This window comes from Calypte anna, chromosome 5A, assembly GCF_003957555.1.
Source record: "Calypte anna isolate BGI_N300 chromosome 5A, bCalAnn1_v1.p, whole genome shotgun sequence".
In the NCBI taxonomy this organism is placed as follows: domain Eukaryota; kingdom Metazoa; phylum Chordata; class Aves; order Apodiformes; family Trochilidae; genus Calypte; species Calypte anna.
Window position 1 is genome coordinate 6,907,357 of NC_044251.1, and position 21,574 is coordinate 6,928,930.

General features: G+C 43.3%; 2 protein-coding genes across 6 annotated transcripts in view; one reads left to right on the forward strand and one right to left on the reverse strand.

The window, feature by feature from the left end:
* The window catches only part of C5AH11orf49 (chromosome 5A C11orf49 homolog), a 78,736-nt gene extending 74,805 nt beyond the window's left edge, over positions 1-3,931 (reverse strand). For both annotated transcript variants that reach the window (XM_008498267.2, XM_030452659.1), the window contains exon 1: positions 3,672-3,931. In XM_008498267.2, the coding sequence (XP_008496489.1) occupies positions 3,672-3,717 (46 nt within the window). In that variant the 5' untranslated portion in view covers positions 3,718-3,931. The remainder of the gene's footprint in view (positions 1-3,671) is intronic.
* Positions 3,932-14,213: 10,282 nt separating this feature from the next.
* Positions 14,214-21,574, forward strand: part of LOC103532504 (low-density lipoprotein receptor-related protein 4) — an 84,478-nt gene continuing 77,117 nt past the window's right edge. For 3 of the 4 annotated variants that reach the window (XM_030452121.1, XM_030452122.1, XM_030452124.1), the window contains exon 1: positions 14,214-14,390. In XM_030452121.1, the coding sequence (XP_030307981.1) occupies positions 14,300-14,390 (91 nt within the window). In that variant the 5' untranslated portion in view covers positions 14,214-14,299. Of the gene's footprint in view, positions 14,391-14,793; positions 14,859-21,574 lie in introns of those variants that run through there. The other variant, XM_030452123.1, reaches the window with a different exon arrangement.

Genomic DNA, 21,574 nt, shown 5'->3' on the forward strand with positions numbered 1-21,574 from the left:
TTAATAACAAATCATGACACTGTACTATTCCAGTTTGCACTCCAGAGGCTGCACACAGACTCACTTAATTGTCCAAGTCCCTCCAGTAGGCCACTTCCTGCAAGATGTCATCCAGCTGCTAGAAATCATCACCTGTTAAGAAGAAGAATAAATCCTGGATATCTGCAATGTCCCTACACAAATGAAATTTTCTGCTGGGAGTTCTGTAAAATCACCAGGACCATGAATGTCCCTCCTACTCATCAAGTCCAAGACCTTGTATGAGAGAGGTGAGGAAACACAAACACATTTCTGGTGCTTAATAGCCCTGTGCTTTACTGATAAGCCACTTCCCTAATAGAGTGGTTGTGTTCTTACATGTCTTACATTGGCAAAGGAAGAAAAGAAAGCACATCCTGGAGTCAGGGAGCAGAGTGAAGGAAAATCCAGAGACAAATACGAGTTCAGAAATTTGCTGCTTTTTCTCCAGAAGCAAAAGGGGGAGGGAATACAATTTGAGGCTTCAGAAGACAGCTGTATGAGCAGAACAATACAGTAAGTGCTCCACTGCCTTGCTATAAATAACTGAGCAATCACCAGTTATTAAAGCATAATGAAGAAGGCATGGAAAAGTGTCTCAAATTGGCCTCATTTTGCCTACTGTATTTCCAGTCTCGCCTGTCAAATGAGAAACACATTTTCATCACTATCCCCAAACACTGTTGTCTGTTGAGTGAAAATGCCGCTTAAAACATCCTGCTTGTTACAATAGTATCTTCACTGCAGCCTTCCTGCCAAGTCTGCAGGCTTCATCTCCTTTTCCTACAGACTGAGGATCAGTGATCTCTGTTGTTCTTCCAACAGTTTCACAACTACTGGTGATGAGAAGTCTTGCTTTTTTTTTTTTTTTAATTTTGCAGGAACACTTATTACTTTCCCTGTTCAGTTCTATTTTAACTTACAACTGCTTTTATTTTTCCTCAGAGCATCCTAATTGGATATGGTAATCTCAAATAGGAAAAAAAACAGAACAGAAAATAAGTTGTGGCACATGGCAAGTAGCACCCAATGTTATTGTGGCCACTCCTTTTATTTGTTGGTCTGGTTTTGGTATTGAAAAAAAAGGAAAAAGGACAAAGAGGTTGGGTGAAGCTTGCCCATTCCAGGTCAGGAAAGACAGTGCCATCTGATCTGGGAGACTGGGAATATCTCATATGGCAGCCTGGAGCAACACAATTTAAGAATGAAATTACAGAAAGTGAAACTTACCACAATTGGTTACACTTCCATAACTTTGAGGCACACAATAAAACAAACCCAAAGAACGGTGAGTTCAGAATCATAGAACTGGCTGGGTTGGAAGGGACCTCAGAGATCATCAAGTCCAACCCTTGATCCACTCCCCCTGTGGTTCCCAGCCCATGGCACTGAGTGCCACATCCAGTCTCTTTTGAAATATCTCCAGACACGGAGAATCCACTACTTCCCTGGGCAGCCCATTCCAATGTCTGATCACCCTCTCCATAAAGAAATTCTTTCTAATATCCAACCTAAACCTCCCCTGGCACAACTTGAGACCGTGCCCTCTTGTCTTGTTGAAAGTCATCTGGGAAAAGAGCCCAACCCCCCCCTGGCTCCAACCTCCTTTCAAGGAGTTGTAGAGAGTGATGAGGTCTCCCCTGAGCCTCCTCACAAAAGCATCTTATGAAAACGTGTGGGGAAGTGTGTTTATTTTTGGGGGGAAGAGTTGATATTCTCTGAAATTTGTTTGTTTTAACTGATTTTCTCCTAATAATACACAGCTCACTCAGTAGCACCTGGGAGCAGTTTGCTAAGTTCCAAAGGCTCACAAAAGACAAAACCTTACTCTTGGTGACATTTACAGCTAATAACAACACCACATTGGAGCAGACACTCTCCTCCCTCAAACAACAAGCACTGCAACACAAACAGGACATCCTAAGTGATCAACAGAACAGACTCATACAAATTACTGTTCACCCTGACACGTGTTTTCTTCTGACCCCAGTGTCAGAATCATTTAGGAGGTTTTACACAACAAAAAGGGAATGGTAGATCAGCATCTCTATTAGAGATAAAAGGAGGCTCACTTTAAGTAGGTTATTAAGTTGCTTGCACCCAACAACCTTGCATATCTCTTAGAAGTCTCACTTCTCAAGTTCAGGTCTATTCTTACACTTTTAGAATTTTTCATCTGCTTCCTAGGTTGTTTTGAGTGCTTCAGTCCTTTCTGACAAGTTACCCACAGGCAAAAGTTAAGTGCCTTTTTCATAAAAAGCAATTAAATGAAGCTAAAGGTTGGTTGGCTCATTAAAAGAGAAATTTTGCAAGTTTCAGCCTAGAGCAACTCTGGACAAGTCAGGAGTCTCTAGTAACAAGCAGTTTGAAAATGCTGATGTAGTATGATAACAAATATATAAGTCACACTGTGATACTGTTCTCAAGCACATGAATTAGCTCCAGAATTAAAATCAGCAAGAAGAACTTCAAGCACAGTGAGACTCCAGAGAATCATCTCCAGCAGAGCACTGAACAAACTCTTATTTCTGCTCTGAGTTTCCTTAACACAGAATAGCACTGCAGTTACACAGATCCATGCAAAGTACCCTACCAGCAGCAAGAGCACAAATAAATTCTACTTCAAGATTAATTATGCCACTCTTTTGCTTAAATATTTCATTTGTCTTTAATGTAATGATGATCTTTGAAAGACCACTCGGGTCCCTCCTCATTGGTAGTATTGCTAGGCCAAAAAAACCATTAGCTCTTGTAGTCTCCTCCCTGCAAGACAGGTTTTTTTATTACTGGAAGGCAGCAGAGTTTCTCTAGCCTTGTTCTATTTTGTCTTACCAGAGCAGGCAAAATCATGGTGGAACAAGTAGCACAAACCAATCTCTGCCATTTCTGACCCTTCCTTGCACAAGAAAGTCACAGTAAATTCTGTAGACCTTTAAAACAGTAACTACCAAACAGCCTCCTGGGCCTAGAAAAGTAATGGCTGAAGAGTTTCGCTTCAGAAATACAGTATCCAACACATTCCAAATGCTTACTATTTGTAATTCACCTCCTCTTTAGCCACTAAATGAAGTCATATCGACTTTTTTTTTCCCAAAATTTCCAAATAATTATTTTTTGACAGTTCAAGACTGAATCACTTTGCTTCTTAATCTCCAGAAACATCCAGAAGTAACACCCACTGTTGGCCCCAGTTTAAAATGATGTAAGGCAAGGACCACGTTGCAAGTTAGAAGATTTCCCTTTTACGTGGGAACATTAACAACGCTACCTTGTTGCAGAAGAAAAGCTGACATTCAAACCATCCCCCAGCATAAGAATGGCCCCTCCAAAGCTGAGAAAAGAACACAGAATCAGGCTGCTTGTCTCTCCTCACACCTCGCCAGGGAGCCAGGAGGCAGCAGCTCAGATCCCCTCAGGCCGGCACTGCCCTCACAGAGCCCGCACCTCAGGGACCACCGCAGAAGCGGTGCCCTACGCCTCCTCCCCGTAACCCCAGGTGCTGTCCCCTCTGCAGCCGAGAGGGCGGACACGGAGTCACCCCGAACCGCCTGGGCCCGGCCCGGTTCAGCCAAGCCCAGCTGAGGGGCACGCCGTGGGCCTGAGGCCGGGCCGCAGCCACCCCCAACCCCACCGGGCCCCGGCCCGCTCCTCACCCAAGTACTCGGGCCCCGGTACCGAGAGCCGCTCAGGGCTCAGCATCCTCCTCCTCCTCCTCCTCTTCCTCCTCTTCTCGCAGCCGCCACTCCCTCCCGGCTCCCGTCCGTTTCCAAGGCTCCCGTCGGTATCTAAGGAGCCCGGCGCTGCTCGGCCGCTCGCCCCGGCTGGGAACACGCCCCGTGCCGCCCGAGTTCCGCGCCTAAAACCACCCGGGCGGGTGCTACTCAGCACATTCCCCGGGGATAGGGCGGCATTCCCGGGCAGTGTCTGCAGGTTGTCAAGGCAAAGCCCGGAGATCAGGAATGACCTCGTCGGGAAGATCTCTGAGGGAGCGTGGCGATGTAGCACCCTGGCCTTGTGGAGAGGGCGGCGGGCAAGATGGCGGCCTGGGTGTGAGGAAGGGGCTGGGAGGAGGCCCTGAGGGGCAGGTGATGGAGGCTGGTGGGGAAGCTGAGGAGATAAAAGCGGCCACACGGGGGGCAGGTGTGGAGATATTCTGGTTTAGGGTTGAAAAATCAGAAGGTGCCTCATGCCAGGGGCTGATGGGCAACAGCTGTGAAGGAAGAAAACCCCCTCAGAAATAAATGGATGAAGGGCTTTGCACTCTACTTTTGTCCCAGGGTGACCAAGGAGAGGACTGTATCCCTCATTTATAAAAAGCCTTTGAAGTGCAGTTTTGAATACTACATTGTAGCATTTATATTTTTCATTCTGGGATTTTTTTTTTTTCTTGTTACTCTTTGGCTTCTATGGGTTGGACTTTATTATAATTTCCCTTAAACCATCTAAGGGAATCCTTTTGGACATGGAGCCCATTTGTGGTCATAATAATGGTAAGTTTCAGTAGTAGTGGCGCCTGCCTGTTATCGACTCAGAACTATATAAAAACAAGATGTTGTTTCTGGAGCCATTTATAGCCTTTCCTGTTTACTATTCTTTCTCTCTGGCCTTGCCAGAGCCAGGATTAGGTGATGCAAGAGATGAGCTGTAGCACTCACCTGTTCTCTGATACTCACCACCTGGAAAGGGAGAAATGCCCCTGGCCTGGCTGTAGGTATTAAGTTTCTTTTCCCATATTGATTTTAGGATGGTAGATCAGTGCAATAAACTGAGAAGGCTGTTCTGGGTCACTGGAAAACATCTGGAAGGTTAATAGCTGCCCTAAGAGGGGCAAGTCTAAGCAGGGCATAATGTTCCTTTGGACTCAGCTGGCAAAACGATGGTGAAAAAAAAAATAAAATGGTTTTCTCTGTCACAAGCCCTTGGCAGATTATTAGAGGTACAGAACTCACTTTAGGGCAAGCCTATAGTGTACAATTTTAGAGTTTCCATTTACACCAGGAATCACAGGTGTCTCTTCCTTAAAAATGCTGAGTTTTGCCTGCCAGGTACATTTGGGAATCCAAATCAGTCTCCCAAGGAGGATCAGCTGAACTGCATTGATTAATTTTGTGCACACCCTCTTTCAGAGTTAAAGTGACCTTGATTTAGCTTAATTCACTGCAAAGTATGGTTTAAGTGGTTTCAGAAATCATACCTTCAGGTAAATTGAGCTGATTTAATAACTAAAAGCCCATGTGACCACAAGTTTGAAAATAGTCAGTGGTGTAATTTAAATTGTGTAATGTAAGAATATTTCTTTATTATGTTATGCAGCACGGACTGAAAACCTGACTTCTGCATCTTCTGTTTTGTGTTTCTGAGCAATTTAGCTTAAATCAGATTTCTGTTCTCCTCCATTCCCACATACTTTTGCCCCCACTATGTTAATTGCTAATTTTAACCTCTGCTAGGTTTATGTTCACCTTCCTAAATGATGCTATCAGTGTTGGCCTGAAATATTTTCCTTTTATTAGCCAAAATTCTCCTGAGAAACAGCTCCTCTTTCAGAGAGAATATTATATAAAATAATAAACAGGAGTAGGTATTAAGCAACAAATTCCAGAGGAAATGCTGTGTTTTAAACACTGAGTCATTTTGTCTGGCCTCTATTACTTTCTTGGAATGGATGTTTTATTTGCTTAGAATTTTAACAATTATTGCTAAAGTAGGTAGAAGAAAATCTCGATGTATTGGAGGAGACTCACCTTTTTTTTATTTCTCATCTTTTTTTTTCTTCTTTCTTTTTCTGTTTTTTTTTTCTTTTTTTTTTTTTAACTCTCAAAAACTCTAAACCAATCTAGATGTATTGGAGGAAGCTTTACCTTTCTTCAGGTGACAGCTGGAAGTGCTATTATTTTAAGTGTTTTAACTACAACACAGAAATAGCTAATTTATGTGTGGTCTTTGGTCCTGTTCCATCTGAATTCTACAAAACTAATGCAAGCCACTTTCACAGAAATTCTGGGAAACTGCCTCTTAGCCTTTCTTGTTCATCCTTTGGGTGTCCAAAACCTTGTCCTGTTTTAAAATGGTTAACTAAGCACCTCTAGTCAAGCTTCTGGGGGATTTGCTTTGTCATTTTTAAGGATTCCCATACATTTGCTGGCTGAATTTTACCTACTATATGAGAATTAATAAAATTGCAAGTGTGGCAACAAAATTAGTTTCTCTTTAAACAGCTGATAAATCATCTGAGAGGAGAAGAAAAGGCAAAAAGAAGCAGCTCTGTGTCTTTGTTGGTAATCTGTTCTTTTGGGCACAAAAGCAGAGAGAAGTTTTGAGGACAGGTCTGAAGAAATGGAGATTAAGAGCTGTGAATTACTGGAAATCTTGTTAGTGAAATTAGGATTCTATTATGCAAGACATTTTAAAGATCAGTGGCACTGAAGTTGGATGATTCATATATGAGCCAGTTACAAACCCACAAAAAACCTCCTAATAAATTTCTGATTTAGTAAGTACTTTTATGAATTATGACAAAACTCTCCATAAACACATACACTAAAAATAAGATTATTTTAAATAAAAACATCAGCCAAAATCACAGTGAAACTATGAGATGAAATCTGAATTTTTGTGTTGCTTATTCCTTACAGAGAAAGACTGAGCACTTCTGGTGCTTCTGGTAATCTGAGCCTTCTCAAGCTGAATGAATTATTCACATGCATCACAGTGGTTTCACAGGACAGGTAAACCAATAATTTTCTTCTCATAAAGTGATATTTATAGTAGATTACCTCTCCAGATAAAACTTGGACAAGCAGATAATGACTTACATTGTTCTGTAAGATCAGTGGACTTGAGAGAAAGAAGATTCCCAAAGCTTCTCACTCCTAACATCTGCTGCAAGATGAAGTCTGGAAGCAGCTGTGTTTTCCAGCAAGTGATAGGACATGACAGCAGCAGCAGCTCTGGGAAGTGGCCAGCATTTGTACCACTGAAAGACTTGCATTTGGCACCTCTGATTGTGCTTGGAAGTCTTAAATCAAGAATGTACTTGACTTGTAAGGTGTCATAAGCCTGCAGGAAACTCTGCTCTGAACATGATGCCATAATTTTTTTTTTAACTAGTTTAGCTGCATTGTAATCTGGATTGCTGAGATTTTTTTTCCCCTTGAAACAGTGAGCAGAAAGAAAGCAGAGATCTGATCTAATTTGATCTGTATTTCTGACCTTCATTTTCATTTGAGGATTTAGGTCTAATCATGTTCCAAGATCCTTCTGTTTTGAATACAAGTTGTTAGGGTAAAAAAAAACTTGAAATATTCATCTACTCTTCAGTCATAGGAGTGATTCTGAATTCTGGGTGATCTGCTTACAAAAAAGAGGGAATATTACTACGACTGAGTAGTACTATTCAGTAGTAGACTGAATATTTCCTGAGGCCACATCTTCATTTTGAAATCAAGGGTAGCTGTAAGTTGTATGATTAACTCCTGGCATGTATTAAATGCACTGCCCCAAATTTGCTCAGTTTTGAGCTTAGTGTTAGCCATCAAAGTTGGCTGTTTTGCAACTGCAAACTGTTGAAAGACTCTCCTTCAGTTTTTTTGTTGCCATTATCTCCTCAGGAAGGAAAGGACAACATCTTTAAAAGTACTTAAGTACCAAGCAAGTGACCCTTCAGTGCTGGAGTGCTGCCCCACTAATGATGCAGAGAAGAAAAACAGCCGTTTCTGGCAGCAGTTTGCAGGATCTCTCATGCCAAAGAAAGAAGTCTAAAATGCCTGGTAAAAATAAATATCATTATGAAATTCTGGCACAGGAAATATTTCTGACAGCCAAGGCTTAGCTCATCCTGGGGGGTAACCCAAGAAGGGCTGCAATTTTCATTCTTCATTCCTACTCATCGAATGTTCCTTGCAAACTTAGCTGCCAGACTGTGTTATCTGTTAGACCAGGTGTTTGTATGAGAAAATTTTAATGAGTAAAAGGCTCTGTGTGTGTGCAGGAGAGTAGGAAAATCTATGTGGGAGTGAGCAATTGCTTCCTGGGCTGAAATGAAGCAGTAACTCTGAGGGCTATGCTGGCCAGCTCTTGTGGGAAAGGTATTTAACTTTCTGTGTGATTTAGCATACTCAGAATACTCTGCAAGTATTTTATCTTATAAAATCTGCACAGAAAAGCAAGCAATGGAAGTAAGGAAAAAAATGAAAGCAGAAATGAAAGAGAAGAGAGCACAGATTAGTTAAAATTGTGGAATTCTGGCAAAACAATCCTTAGTTCAGCTTGTTGGGTACATAAAAAAAAGCCTGAGTATTTATTAGGGCTGTTGTGAGAGAGGGCTGTGGAACCCTGCAGCTATGCAAGAGCTGAAGTCAGTATTTTTTTGTTGTTTGTTTGTTTTTTGGTTTTTGGGTTTTTTTGTTAAAGCACACATTGGTGTCCCAATCCTTCAGTCTGTAATATAAAAGGACAAAGTGATGAACATTTCTTCCTTTGGTGTATGTAATACTTGAGGTGCTTTCTAGGTTAACATCTTTGTGGAATCACTAGAAGAGGAGATAGAGACCAAAAGATTATATAATTTTATAGTTGTTGGAGTACTTTGGAAGAGAGATGGAAGGAATAGTTTGCAAACAACTTACTGAGAGAGAAGACAAACCAGGGGAGACTGAAACAGCAACTGAAGATCATGGCAATTCTAAAGAGAAGAGAGGAAACACTGAACATCTCCCAAAATACAGTAACAAATTAATACATTAATTAAGTTTTATCTCAGGAATGTATTTAAAGTTCTCTTTTGATTTGTTAACTTTAACTTGCTAGTTTTTAAAACACAGCAAAATAGATTGACCATTCTGCATAGGAAACTGATAATAACGTGTCAGGTAGTAAGAAAATTAAGGTTCCCAATCTTCATGTGCTGAACTTTACACAGTTTTAGTGAAAAAAGAGTTTTTTGAACTCTCAAAGTTTAGATGTGGATCAGAGTTTCTCTCAAATTCTGTGACTGGAGTCAATTTCTGATATTTCCTAAGCTTACCCAGTGTGCTCTTCAGTTATACAAACCAGAAACCTGCAGCCTCTGCAAGTAAGTTTTCCCTGTGCATTAGAAGCATGGTTTTCTGCTTGTTGAAGTCACAGATGAAGTTTCCATCAACTCAGCTGACCCAGAATGAAGCATAATTACATTACCTTCATCTCTCAGGATGCTAATATTATGTTCAATACCCTTCAGTATCCCAAAATTGCAATGACATCGACACAAGTTCGTGTGGCTGGGAGGGAGATTGGATTTGTGTGCACACGTGTGGGTGGCTGATCTCAGACTCATGTGGAGGGTATGTGCACCTCTGGATCTTGCTCCCACCTGTGCCTTTATTCAGATCTCACTGGTAAGAAGCAATTAATTTGTTCTCTCATCCCCATTTATCAAGAGCTAATATGAGAGAGGGAGAGGTGTTAAGAGGCGTCTCAGATTCAGCCACCTGATAGGGAAGCAGATGCTTGACGTGCCATATCTCTTATCAGAAAGACTCAAGGGTTATATCTTGTTCATGCTGGCAGTACTTGCTTAACCCATCATGCCAGTAAAGTATTAGAACTGAATCATCTTCAAGAAAGAAAACACTCTTTATCTCTCTGTCTACATTTTTACATGTCACTCATCTCCATAGTGGCAGGGCTTCTGCAAACAAGAGAGGTTTGTAAGCTTGGGGAGAAATGTGTTTGTGTCTTTCACATCTATTCCCATGACTGCTTGTTTCTCTTACAGGTCCAATTCATGTATGCTATTTTATTTTTTTTTTTTTTTTTTGAGGAAGTAAAACTTGGCCCATCAGAGATATTCTGGGTGCTGAGACATAAGGCCACTTTTCTTTCTGATTGTGTGATTTATTCCTCTGAATACAGAGACTACTGATGACAAACTACATTAATAGTTTGTAGTCAAAGAAAAACTTCAATTATAGAACCATAGAATTGGCTGGGTTGGAAGGGACCTCAGAGATCATCGAGTCCAACCCTTGAACCACCGTTGCGGTTGCTAGACCATGGCACTGAGTGCCACATCCAGTCTCTTTGGAACATTTTGGAACATTTTGGAACATGCTTCTCAGTGCAGTTATAAATTAATTTAGGATCCATAACTTGCCACTTACCCATTTGAATGTGTTTGGAGAATAAAAGTGGTTAGGCCTGTGTCTTCAAGCTGAATTCTACTTCTAGCTTTTAAAAGAACAGTTTCCTTTTATCCTCTTCCTCTTTTCTTTTTTTTTTTTTATTTTTTTTCCTTAGCCAGAGTCAAGGTATTAAACTGTATTGTTCCTAAGGCTAGGCCACAAGCTACCTTTGCAATGCAGACATTGCAAAGCCCTGGGTAATTGCCATTTCACTGCAGGGAGGAGTCTCACCAGGAATAGGAGAGGGTGTATTTGCATCATTTTTACATAGAGGATGTAAGGGAACCAGCAAAAGAAGGAGAAGAACCAGCTTGCAAGACACCCAGGAAGAGCTGCCATCTCAAGGAAAACAAGAAGAAAGGTTTGGTTTTGTTTTGATTTTTCCCTAGTTTGAGAGTCAATTTACTGAGGTTATTTGTCTTTTTGGGTTTTGTTTTGTTTTTTTTTTCCCAGAGTAGGAGTTTGAGCTGCCTAGCAGGCTGCTTTCAGTCCCACCTTCCAGACACAGAGAAAATAAAAATGGGGGAGTGGGATGGTGGTGCCAAATAAATCTGCACTTTAGACATTAAATTAGAAAGGGCCTTTTGCAACATTCTTCATATCCCAGCTTTCAAATGTAGCCATTTAAAGGTTTTGCTGTTCTGCACTGCAAAGAAGAATTAATGGTGGTCCATGAGATGATCCCAAAGTTTCCTAAAATCTGTAGGTGCCACAGCTCTTTACAAAGTTAAACTTCTTCCTTATGAGTAATGGTTTTAAACTGAAAGAGGGTGGACTTAGGTTAGAGAGTATGAAGAAATTTTTTAGTGTGAGGGTGCTGAGCCCCTGTGCCAGGTTTCCCAGGGAAGCTGTGGCTGCCCCATCCCTGGCAGTGTCTCAGGTCAGGTTGGATGGGGCTTGGAGCAACCTGGGCTGGTGGGAGGTGTCCCTGCCCATGCAGGGGGTTGGAACTGGATGGTCTTTAAGGTCCCTTCCAACCCAAACCATTCTATGATCTTTCCAAGGAAGGGCTTATTTGAATGCATTAAAACTACTTTGACAAGTAAGACCAAAACTGCCCATTCCATATTTCTTTTAACCTCTTTTTAAGGTTTCTCAGTTTTAAAATAAAGTGTGTGTTCCTTATTAATCCTACCTTGGTCTGGTTCCTTTCTTCCTTTTCCCAATGACACCATGTCTTTAGTTCTGTTTTTCCTGACACAAAGTTGCCATTTACAGTCACTCTGAAAGTGGTTCTGACTTTTATTCCATGGTAGTTGGTGTCTGTCGCTGTGTCTGTCTGGAGCTGAGGGGGTAGAATTATGTCCCAAAATGGTTATTATGATAATAATCTTCTCCCTGCTCCCTTTATAATGCCTGGTATGTTTTCTTTGTTAAGCATGTTGTCATAAAATTAATTGTTAATTATAATGTAATTACTTCTTTCTCATCTTTCTTACAATGCTTGCGTATTATCAGTGATCTATAAATTACCCCACGTTAATTAACAAGATTCCTCCCTCAGCTTGTGTGTAAAAGCAGGTACCTTGCTTCTGCAGAAGATCATTCTGATACTTGCACAGTCATTTTAAAGTTATTTGGTCTGAAAGAGGCAAGTCCTTAGCAGACAGCTATTTCACCAGCCTTATTTAGCATCTGGTCTAATTTTCTTTCAAAATATATCCACTTTCCAATATATCCATTTTACATGGCATAAATCTAGTTTACAATTATTCCCCAAAGGCTCCATGTAGAATCAGGGCTGTATTGTATTGTATTCTATTGTATCAACAGGTTAATAATAAAAATTTCTGTCTGCTCAACTGCAACCTGTGTAAGAGATTGTTGTGAAAGACAACACTGTGTGCTCCTCTAACATTGCACTGGAAGATCTTCAAATTATTTATAAGAGAGAGATAAAATTATAGGGAATTTGAGCTTGGAGAGGAAAATTATTGGCAAGAATGCAGGGAAAGATGCAGGGGACTATTAGAAACACTTTAACAAACGTAAGTGGTTAAAAACATTTGTTCCCTGGAGAGAGGAGGACTGAAAAGCTAATGAGAGAATTTATGTTTAGGGCATTTTTTGCAATGTGTGTTTAGGGCAATATTTTTCAAAAGACTTTTGTTCAAACAGGGGAAAATACTCATCTCAACACCTGGAAGTCTGGTCTGTGACCTAAGTATATAATTACCAGGAAGTTCTGGGCTCTGTATCTGTCCTTTATCACAGGAATACTTTGGCATCTAAACCTCTTACAAGCTTCTGTGAGCCTGAAGTCAAGGGCTGCTCTGATTTATACTACCTGAGGATCTATATATGAAGTTTGGTTCTCTTGCCCTTTGTTTTACAGGATTACAGTAAGTGTTTTGCACACTAGCCAGCCAGTCAACCCCCAGCCAGGGTGATGTTCACTTCAACCCCTTGTTCTCAAGCCATCATCTTGGACTGTGTTATCTTGGAATTTATTCTACTACAGTAATTGCATATTCTTCCCATGTTGCATTCTGTCACTGCTTCTGAGTCAGTGTTAGCACAGAGAGGGTTTTTTTAGTCTCTCCACCTCAATCAATCTTTCTTGGCTACCTGTATTTACTCCTTTGCATGCTTTGCCTGTCAAGTGCATGGAAGTCAATGCCATAGTCCTTGTGCTGTTGCACTCATCCATGTAAAGGGGATCTATACCTTAGCAGTGATTTTGTATATACAGCAAAACTCCTGATTTATTTTAAATTTGTGGCCCATATATTCTAAATATATGTACAATTTGCTACTTACTGTTTCATATGGTATTTCTGCTCCTGGGGTGTGTCCTCAGTGAGGCTCTGTGTTTTATTTATTTGTATTCATTTTTTCCTTACAAAGATCTCAGCTTGTCAAGAGTCAGTCTCTGCTTGATGTTGATATTTTTAATAGTATTCTTTGCATTCACTATTTTACACTTAATTAGTAGGATTGCTGTTGATTTGTCTTATGATTCTTTAAAGGAGAGGATTAATTGGAGCTCTAAATTCATCTGTGCAAAGATTTTAAATAAGACCATTCCTTTCACGGGCCCTTTGGTGTCATTTTGACAAAATTCCCATCTTCCCCTGTGGTCCAGGGTTCGGACTCTCTGAACCAGCTTTCTGTTTAGGCTCCTACTTTGAAATCAACTGGGATTAATTATTTAAGAACTGTTTCTTGCCTTGCCAAGCCCATGTATTAAAATGTCAAATCCTGCCACAGAGGGTCATAAACCTGGCTATAACAATGATGTCCGATGAAAGCCTGTCTGCTTTTAAATCCAGCAGAGAGACCAGAAGGTGGGTAAGACAATTGTCCAAGTGTTAATTTATGCTCCTACAGGCAACGACCGTAGCTTTTTTTTCTTTTTTTTTTTTTTTTAGGGTAGCCAAGACACGTACATTACCAGCTGTCTCCGGGCACTGCGGCTGTTAAGGCAAACACCAACTATTAGAACACTTACCCCGAACGGAGGGGGGAAAAAAAAAAGTTGTTCCTCTAAGGTAGCAGCACGTATGCTGGGGAAGGGGCTCGGGGATGAGGTGCTTTCAGCTTCTGAGGGGTGTTAGGCAAACGGGGATGAGGCTATGACATTTGCCATGGGTGCAGGCAGCCGGCACAAGCCGGGAAGCGGTGGCGAGGCACCAGGGAAGCGCTCAGCCATCGGGGGATGTCGGGCAGCTTGGAGCCGGGAACGATGCGGGTGCTGGGACAGTGGGAGCCGGCGGTGACAGCCCTGAGGCACCGGGGCTGCTTTCGGAAGGGCTTCCCAGCCTGCGGAGAGGGAGCGGGGCCCGGGGGTTCCGCTGCGGAGCTGAGCGGCAGCCCCAGGGAGCGGTGAACGGGAGGGGGGGGGGCATCTTGGTGCGGAGCCGCGGCCCCGGGACCGCCTCTGCCGTGCCGAAAGTTTTTGAAGTGCCTCGGCGCTGGGGGGAGTGGGGCGGGGGCTGCCCCGGCGGGGCTCCTCCTCTGGGGCCGGGCCTGGGCCGGGCGGAGCGGGGAGAGAACCCCCAGCCCTGGGGCTGTCGCGGCTACCGAGGGAACGAGCGGCGGTGGCGGCGGAGGGACCGGGGGTGCAGCGTTCAGGAGGAGCCCGGGACGTCGCTGCGGGCGGCCCAGGCGCTGCCACCATGAGGCGGCTCGGCGGGGGCTGCTTCTTGCCGGCTCCTCCGCAGCTCCTGCTGCTGCTGCTTCTGCTGGGAGCGCTGCTCCGCGCCAGAGGTAAGCGGCTGCCTCGGCGCCCTCAGCCTCCCGGGGGGCCCGGGCACCGTTCGGGCCGGGCGGTGGGGAGAGCCCTGCCCTGCCCCGCCGCTCACCTGCTCTGCCCTGTGCCTGCCCCGCCGCAAGACGAAACCCCGTGCCCCGTCCCGCACCCGGGCGCGGAGCTCTCGCTTTCCTCCCTCCCTTCCTTCCCCCGTGGCGCGGTGGGGCTGGCGGTGTCCACCCCTCCACCCCCGGCGGGTTGGGGCGCGGATCCCGGCCGGGCAGCACCGGAGGGTCCCGCCGCCCACGCGGCCGCTGCCCCCCACGGAAGTTGGGCGCGGGCTTTGTTCCCGCGGTGCGGGCGGCGCGGCGGGCCGGGGCGGGCGCGCAGGTTGCCTCGGAGGCTGCCGTGCCCGGCGTGTCGGGACAGCCGCCGCTGCGGAGCAGGAATGCAGCCGCGCACCCGCAGCCACGGGCCCCTTAAAGGTACAGCCCGGCTCCCCGGCGGTGCCCCGGGCTACCTGCCTCGCCTCGGCGGAGACTCGGGGGGGTTCCTCCCGCAGCGCCCGGGCAGAGTGGGGGCCGAGGCAAGAGCGGTACCAAAAATAGTGGTGAGGGACAAGGGGAGGGGTTCGCTGCGGTCTTAGCAAGCAGGGAAAGCGGTTCCACGAAGTCTCGCCGGTGAAAACTTATCTTTGTGGTCGCTCTGTCGGCTGAAAGCAATTGCTGTTTCTTCCTCCTGCGCGGCAGAGCTTTATTTTACAAATGTGCCCGGTGGAGAGAACCTGTGAGCGCTTCACGTAATTGTTTATCAAGAATTTGAAGGCTTTTGGGGAAGGGGGGCAAAGGGGAGATACGTACCTCGTTTCTTTTCCTTCACGCCTTCAGGAGCTGCTGTATAATTTCACCCACCCGTTTTTCTCCTATGCTGCTCTGAAATCACAGGAAGCATTTGTAGTAGTGCTGCTGACCTCCATCGTTCTACAAGTATTGCCTCTGGGGCACAGGCACATGGGGTTTGGATTTCAAGTAATATTATTACTCTTTTAACAAGAAGCCTAATTGCAGGCAAGTTTGAGGAAGGTGCTAAAGTAGCTTGGAAAGGCTGAGCAGAGGAGGGTCTGCAGTTCGGTGTTACCAGAAAATCTGCTTTTTAGAAACCAGAAGCACTCTTCTAAATTCCAAGTGCTGCACAGCCTGCAGTGTGCAAGCGAGAAGGATCTAAGCCCTAGATCTCAATATGGGTGCAGATCTGGATGTGTTTTATTTTGGCTGCGACCCAGGTGCTGCTAGTTAATGTGTCTGGGCTGTTAACAGCCATGTGGGGGATGTCTGATTGTAAAATGTAGTTTTGCTCATAGGTGGTTGTGCCTTGATGTCTCCAGGACACTTTTTATGGCAGTTTGTCTCTCTTTCAAGTTGTTTTCCCATCAGTGCACTTTCCTGTATCCTCTTGTCAAGTGCCACGTGGGTTTATGATTGGATGTGCAAGCTGATTCCAGAAGTGAGGAGCCTCTTTCCTTCTTGGGAAGATATGCTTTGCAATAACACCATTCCTGAGCAATTCTTTTTCCTACTTAAAGCAAGCAAAATGTGAGATGTCAGGATAGAGGTGACACAGAAGATGCCAAAGTTTTTGATGAGTTGGTGTTCCCCTCCTTAGCTATTTTTTCACTCTTGTCACTTGGAAATACCTGTAGGGATGGTGTACAGCTTGACCATCTTAAAGCACCCACAGCCACAAAACACATGATGCTAAACAGGTAAATTGTTAGAAGTGCTTGATCATTAGCAGCTGTACTTCAGTATACCATCAGGTAAAGCAAACAGCTCTGCTGGATTGACCTTGGACTCTCTATTGATGGATAGTGGCAGTTAAAGCTAGAGAAGTTTGCCAAAAATAGAAAAAAAAGGTAGGTATCTTAAGCTGGAAAATGGTGTTGCAGGTGAGAATGGGTGTCTATATAGAGAATTTAAAGCTAATGGCATGCATTGTTGGTGCATGGTGATGAAAAAGGACCTGATGTTGTGATGGTCTTTGTTAGTATAAATACAGAATGTCACAGAACCTGTCTGGATGATGTACTTGTCATTCTGGCTTCTGGAGCTCTGCCAGATGAATACAGGGCTTATAGAGCTTCACTCCCCTAACTTCTTGACTACATTTTAGAGCCACTAATATGCAGGTTTTAGCTCCATAGCAGTATAGTTTGCAGTGACAATCACTATCTCCAACACATGTGCTTGGCTTTGCTATTGGGCTCTTGTAGTGCAAAGTAGTGCAAAAACCCCATTTTCTTGTTGTCAGCTTGGAGCTGATGTTCTACTTCCTGGGCTTGTTGAGAGTGCCTGGGTTTGCTGCTGATCAGGTTTGGTGATATTCACATCACCCTGAATTATCTTGACTGTTTATTTTTGTCCAAGTAATGATGGCACTGAGTAACACCCCCCCTCTTCTAGAACGAAGCATAAGGTGCTGCACAAGGCTGACAAATGGTGGTGGTGTGAGTTTTTTCTTGTTTTCTCTGGTTTTGGTTGATTTTTTTTTTTTTTTTTATTTTACCAATTCTGTGTCTTCTAAAACATGGTAGCATGAGTGGAAAAGCATAAAACATAAATCCTCCTGTATGAAGTCAACGTTATAATTTCATTTATATCTGCTTTATTTAGTGTAGATAAGAAATTTTCTTTTATAGTCTCTTTCCACAAGCTTTCAGTTGTGTGCTTTTGCACTGTTTTCTGATAGACAGTCCCCATCCTGGGAGTGTGGGTGTATCCAGCAAACAAATTAATAGGTACTTAGTTATGCAAGGTGCTTGCATTGCCAGAGTGTCTTGTGAACCTTGAAGAGGAGTGTTCTGTCTATGTGGGCCACAAAAATGGGATTTCTAAAAACTTGGAGCAGTTTCTCTACATTCTGTTTGTTGAATGTGGTTGGATATAAATGTTATCTGGTTGGTTGTGTTCAAGCCAGAAGGCAGCTCTTGCTATTATTAACTAGAAAAAGAAATTGAAGTGATTTGTGTTTTGTTTTTACTCCTAAAAACATCTAGTTCTCCAGACTGGTGAAATTAATATTAAACAACAATTAAAATATCCTGTGAGAATGATCTCTAGTCTGGTAGTTCTCTTGAATCTTCCTCTGCTCTTGTGAAATAAGCAAATACTATCCTTGTTTTGTAAATGTGGGAAGTGAAGTAGAAATTGTCTTGCCCAAGGCCAACTCCATTTCTCCTAGAATGCAACTTGCCATTGAACACAATAGAATATATGCTTCATAACACTTACAAAAGCTGATAAAGAGATGTTATCTTGAAAACCAGACAAGGTTTTAAAAATGGGTTTAAAAAGTAAGCGCGCATCCTACCTCTTTGTTGAATTTCTCTGCTGCTTGTGACTACTGTGGCTGTTTCTCTTTTTAAGAGTACTTTGGTTTCTCTTGATGATAAAAATACAAAAATTTGCACTGACTCATTAGAGAGAATGGGTAAGTAAAGCGTTGCTTGAAGAAACATACAAGAAAAGTGGACCCTTTATTTCTCTAGCCCTCAGTTATTTCCACCTTAGCTGTTTGTGATGTTATCTCAAAGGTGTTTACACAGTGATACAAACACACACTTTAAACAGACCATCTTTTAATAGGTCTGGGTTTACCTGGTACAATATCCAGAGCTGGAGCTCTGGCATGCAGCAAACCCACTCCATTAATTGACACACTTGACTTAATGGCTGTGTTTTTTTCACACAAATCATGGGGGAGGATGCTAATTGCAGTTGTCACCCATGGGTCTTGTGTGCTCATGGTTAGGCTCTTGCTTTCTGTGTCTGTAGTGCCTGTGGTTCTTTGCCATGGCTGTTATGTCAGGCATTGCTCTTTTATGGGATTTTGTTGTCCATTGCATGTGAAAACGAGGCACTGTAAATGCTTTTTTGAATCTCTCCTTTCTTTAGAGCCTTCCCTGTAGATTTCCATTTCCCTGTAATAAAGATATGGATCGAGGGTCTTGTGATTCTGTAGGCTTATGGTTCATTCATCTTGTACATTTGGTTGCTCTGAGACTGGGAGTATTTGGCTGCCACCCTGTTGTGGGTGAGTTCATGTTCAGGTTTTTCAGCTTCACGGGCACTTTTTTTTTGCCTCTTGTTATGCTGAAATGCCTCTTAAAAGTTGAAGTATTCCAGCCTGTATATTTAGTCTGAGAGACTTGATCTGTGGTGAGTGTTTCTGTGAGGAGTGGAACTCCTTGGCTGCTGGCAGCATAGATGAAGGAGGACTCACTATGCAAGGGAGCAAAAATAATTTTTCATAAAGGCTTTATTAACATCAGACAAAGCTGATGTTTGTGGGCTTTTGCCTTGCTAAGTTGTAGATGACTGAAATTCCTCATATCAAGGAATTGTTGTTTAAAACACCAGGTAAAAAAAAAGGGGGGGATCGAATAGTTGAAAGTTGGAAACCAGCCTTGGTTGGAACCAAGAAACCAAGATAAATGTCTATAGCAGAATGCTTTATGTTAGCTCAGCTTTGGGTTGTGAAGAGTAATTAAGTTTTGTTTTTTTGTTGGTTTTTTTTTTATTTTTTTTTTGTTGGTTCTTGGGTCATGAGATTTCTCTGTATTTAGCCCCCAGTCAGCAAGTCTCAAACCATGAAGTTTAACATACAGAATTGTAGGTGCATATTAAATGTCTGTACTGCAAATTTCAGTTTTTAGTCAAAAAGTGTATGGCAGGAGACAGTGTAGACTCTTGTTGCTCAAGCTGTTGTGTGTTAGTGGCAACGTCCTGATGCTGCAATGCTGGGGATTAAGAAGCATCAGCTATTTCCTCTGAATGGGTGAGGATGGGAATGGAATTCACCTCCCTGGACTATAGTGATGAGGTTGTTTGAAGAAATACTACCCACCAAAGAACGTGTTTGCCTGAAAGCAGACCCCATATTCAGCAGCATCAAGATGAAGTTTTATTCCTGGAGTTAAATTTACCAACAGTGAGACATTTATTGTGACTCCAGGCAAGTGAGACCCCTCTCCTGGCTACCAGCATGGTGACTTCCTCCCAATGCCCTAGCAGGGCATAGTCTTCTGTGTCTCTTTGTTGCTGCCTGACAGCCCCTCCCGGCTGCTGGAGCTTTCTGTTCCTATTGCATAGCAGCAGTTCTTTAATCAGAAATCTTGTTAGTATTCAAGGATAATTGATCTGACTCTCTGGTAGGGGGTGGGGGCCCAGCCTTGCATCCTTCTCCTACTTGCCACCCCCAGTTTGACCCCTGTTGTCCCTTTGTTTTCTCCTGTTAAGTTTGTGCCAGTGGTGTTTGTGTGTGTGCTGTTTTTCCAAACAGTCTGAGGTTGGCTGTAACCAAGAGCAGCAGTTAAAAAGAAACCGATTTCCCCGCTTCCTGGCGTTCAGTTGTTCGGCTCCATTTTCTGGTCTTCTGTGTTTTTGATTTGCAGAGAAGGAACTTGCTTGGTGCCCCCAGGCATCTCTTTAAACCCATTCTAACAAACTCCATTATTTCACTGTACTCAGGAATCCTCCTCCTTTAGTCCTAGCACCCATCAAAATAATGTATCCTCTGTAAAGGCCCTCTGGAAAACGTTTAATAGGATCTTTTCAAACTCAAGGAGAGCTCCAGTTGGGAAGGGGGAGGGGAGAAGACTAATGGAAGATCTGACTGTGACTTGCAGGGAGCCTGAACTTGGCCTGTGTCAGCTCTCCCTTCACCTCCATGCTGACGGAGTGCTGAACGGAGCAGATCCAACACTGGGATCAAAGCTGGAAACAAAAGGCTTTGGGAGAAAAATTTCCCATCTGGCCAAGAGGCAGCCACACAAAGGTGGTGCATAATTTATCATTCGAGGTTTATTTCTGCAGTGCTCCTTCTGCAGAGGGAAGTGAAAGAGAAGTGACTCTCCCGCTGTTCTGAAGGGGATAAGCGACAGCTTTGGAGACTTGAGGCAGGAAAGGGCTGGGAATGCCATGGAAAAAACATTTTGGTGCCATCTGTATGTAACTCCTCTCTTCTCAGACCTTATCAGATGTTTATGTTGGAGGGGAACCCGATTCTTGTCCTTTGAAGTTTGAAAGAGTGAATACTTCAACTTCTCTGGTCATTCCCAAGTCTTGGTGCATGGCCTTGGTAAAATCAAGTTCTTGGGGTTTCTGAGGTATTTTTCTTACCTGAAGGTCTAAGTGCTGTGGCTCTGTGGAACATGGAGGAAGAGGATACATTTGCCCTAAAGGGTTTGTAGTCTAAATTAGACATCTGACATCTGATAAGGATCAGGGATGTGATAAGTCTAGTGGGATAGATAAGGTCGAATATTAAAATAGCATAGCTTTCTAATTAAATTTCCTTTAGCTTTGGCTTAATGGGAAAAACTTCTGACAGTTTTTCCTTCCAATCTCTTCTTAGAACAAGAACAGAGAGGGGTTTTTGGGTAGCAGTTGGCATCACAGACTACTGAAAACTGGTGACTGGGAAAATAAGGATGAGGAAGCAGATGCAAGAACAGTGTAAATCATGAGAAGAATGGAATGGGGTATAGAAGTACAAATATTAACAGAGGCAAAGATAGGCATTTTGGAAATGAGAGCAAAGGACTTGAGCTGGCAAAGGAACAGAAAAGCCAGGTAAAGAGATCCAAGTGGAGTAATTATATGGGATCTGATTGCAGAAAGAGTTAATCAGGTCATATGAAAGGTGGAAGTTTTCAAAGTGGAGATGAGCATAGAGAAAATTTAACTGCTGAGTTAGGGAAAGAATTATTTTCATAATGCTTTAAAGGAGGATGTGACAACATGTTTGGGACCTTTAACAGGAGAGTTTCTGACCTAGTGGAGCAGTTTTATGTCCTATAAGGAGCTTAGCAGTGGGGACAGAGATGGAAAGAGGGACTGATGTTGGCATAGTCCTGAGATGGTGGGCCCATGAGATAGAGGTGGTGATGGAGCTCTCTGCTGCAGTGGAGTGTGGGACCTGTCAGGCTTGGGAGCACATAGAGCCAGAAAGATTTTTGGGCAGGATGTTTAGGAAGATACTTTGGAGGACTGTTCTGTCTCAAAGTATCTAAAGTGTGTGAAATGGGAGGGCAGAGTTGAGGAGAGAACTTGGGAAAAGGCATAAAGTGAGAATAGGAGCTTACTTTCTGGGAAGGAATATGGGTACAGAAGCAACAAGACTGGTGAGAGAAAATAGCATCTTT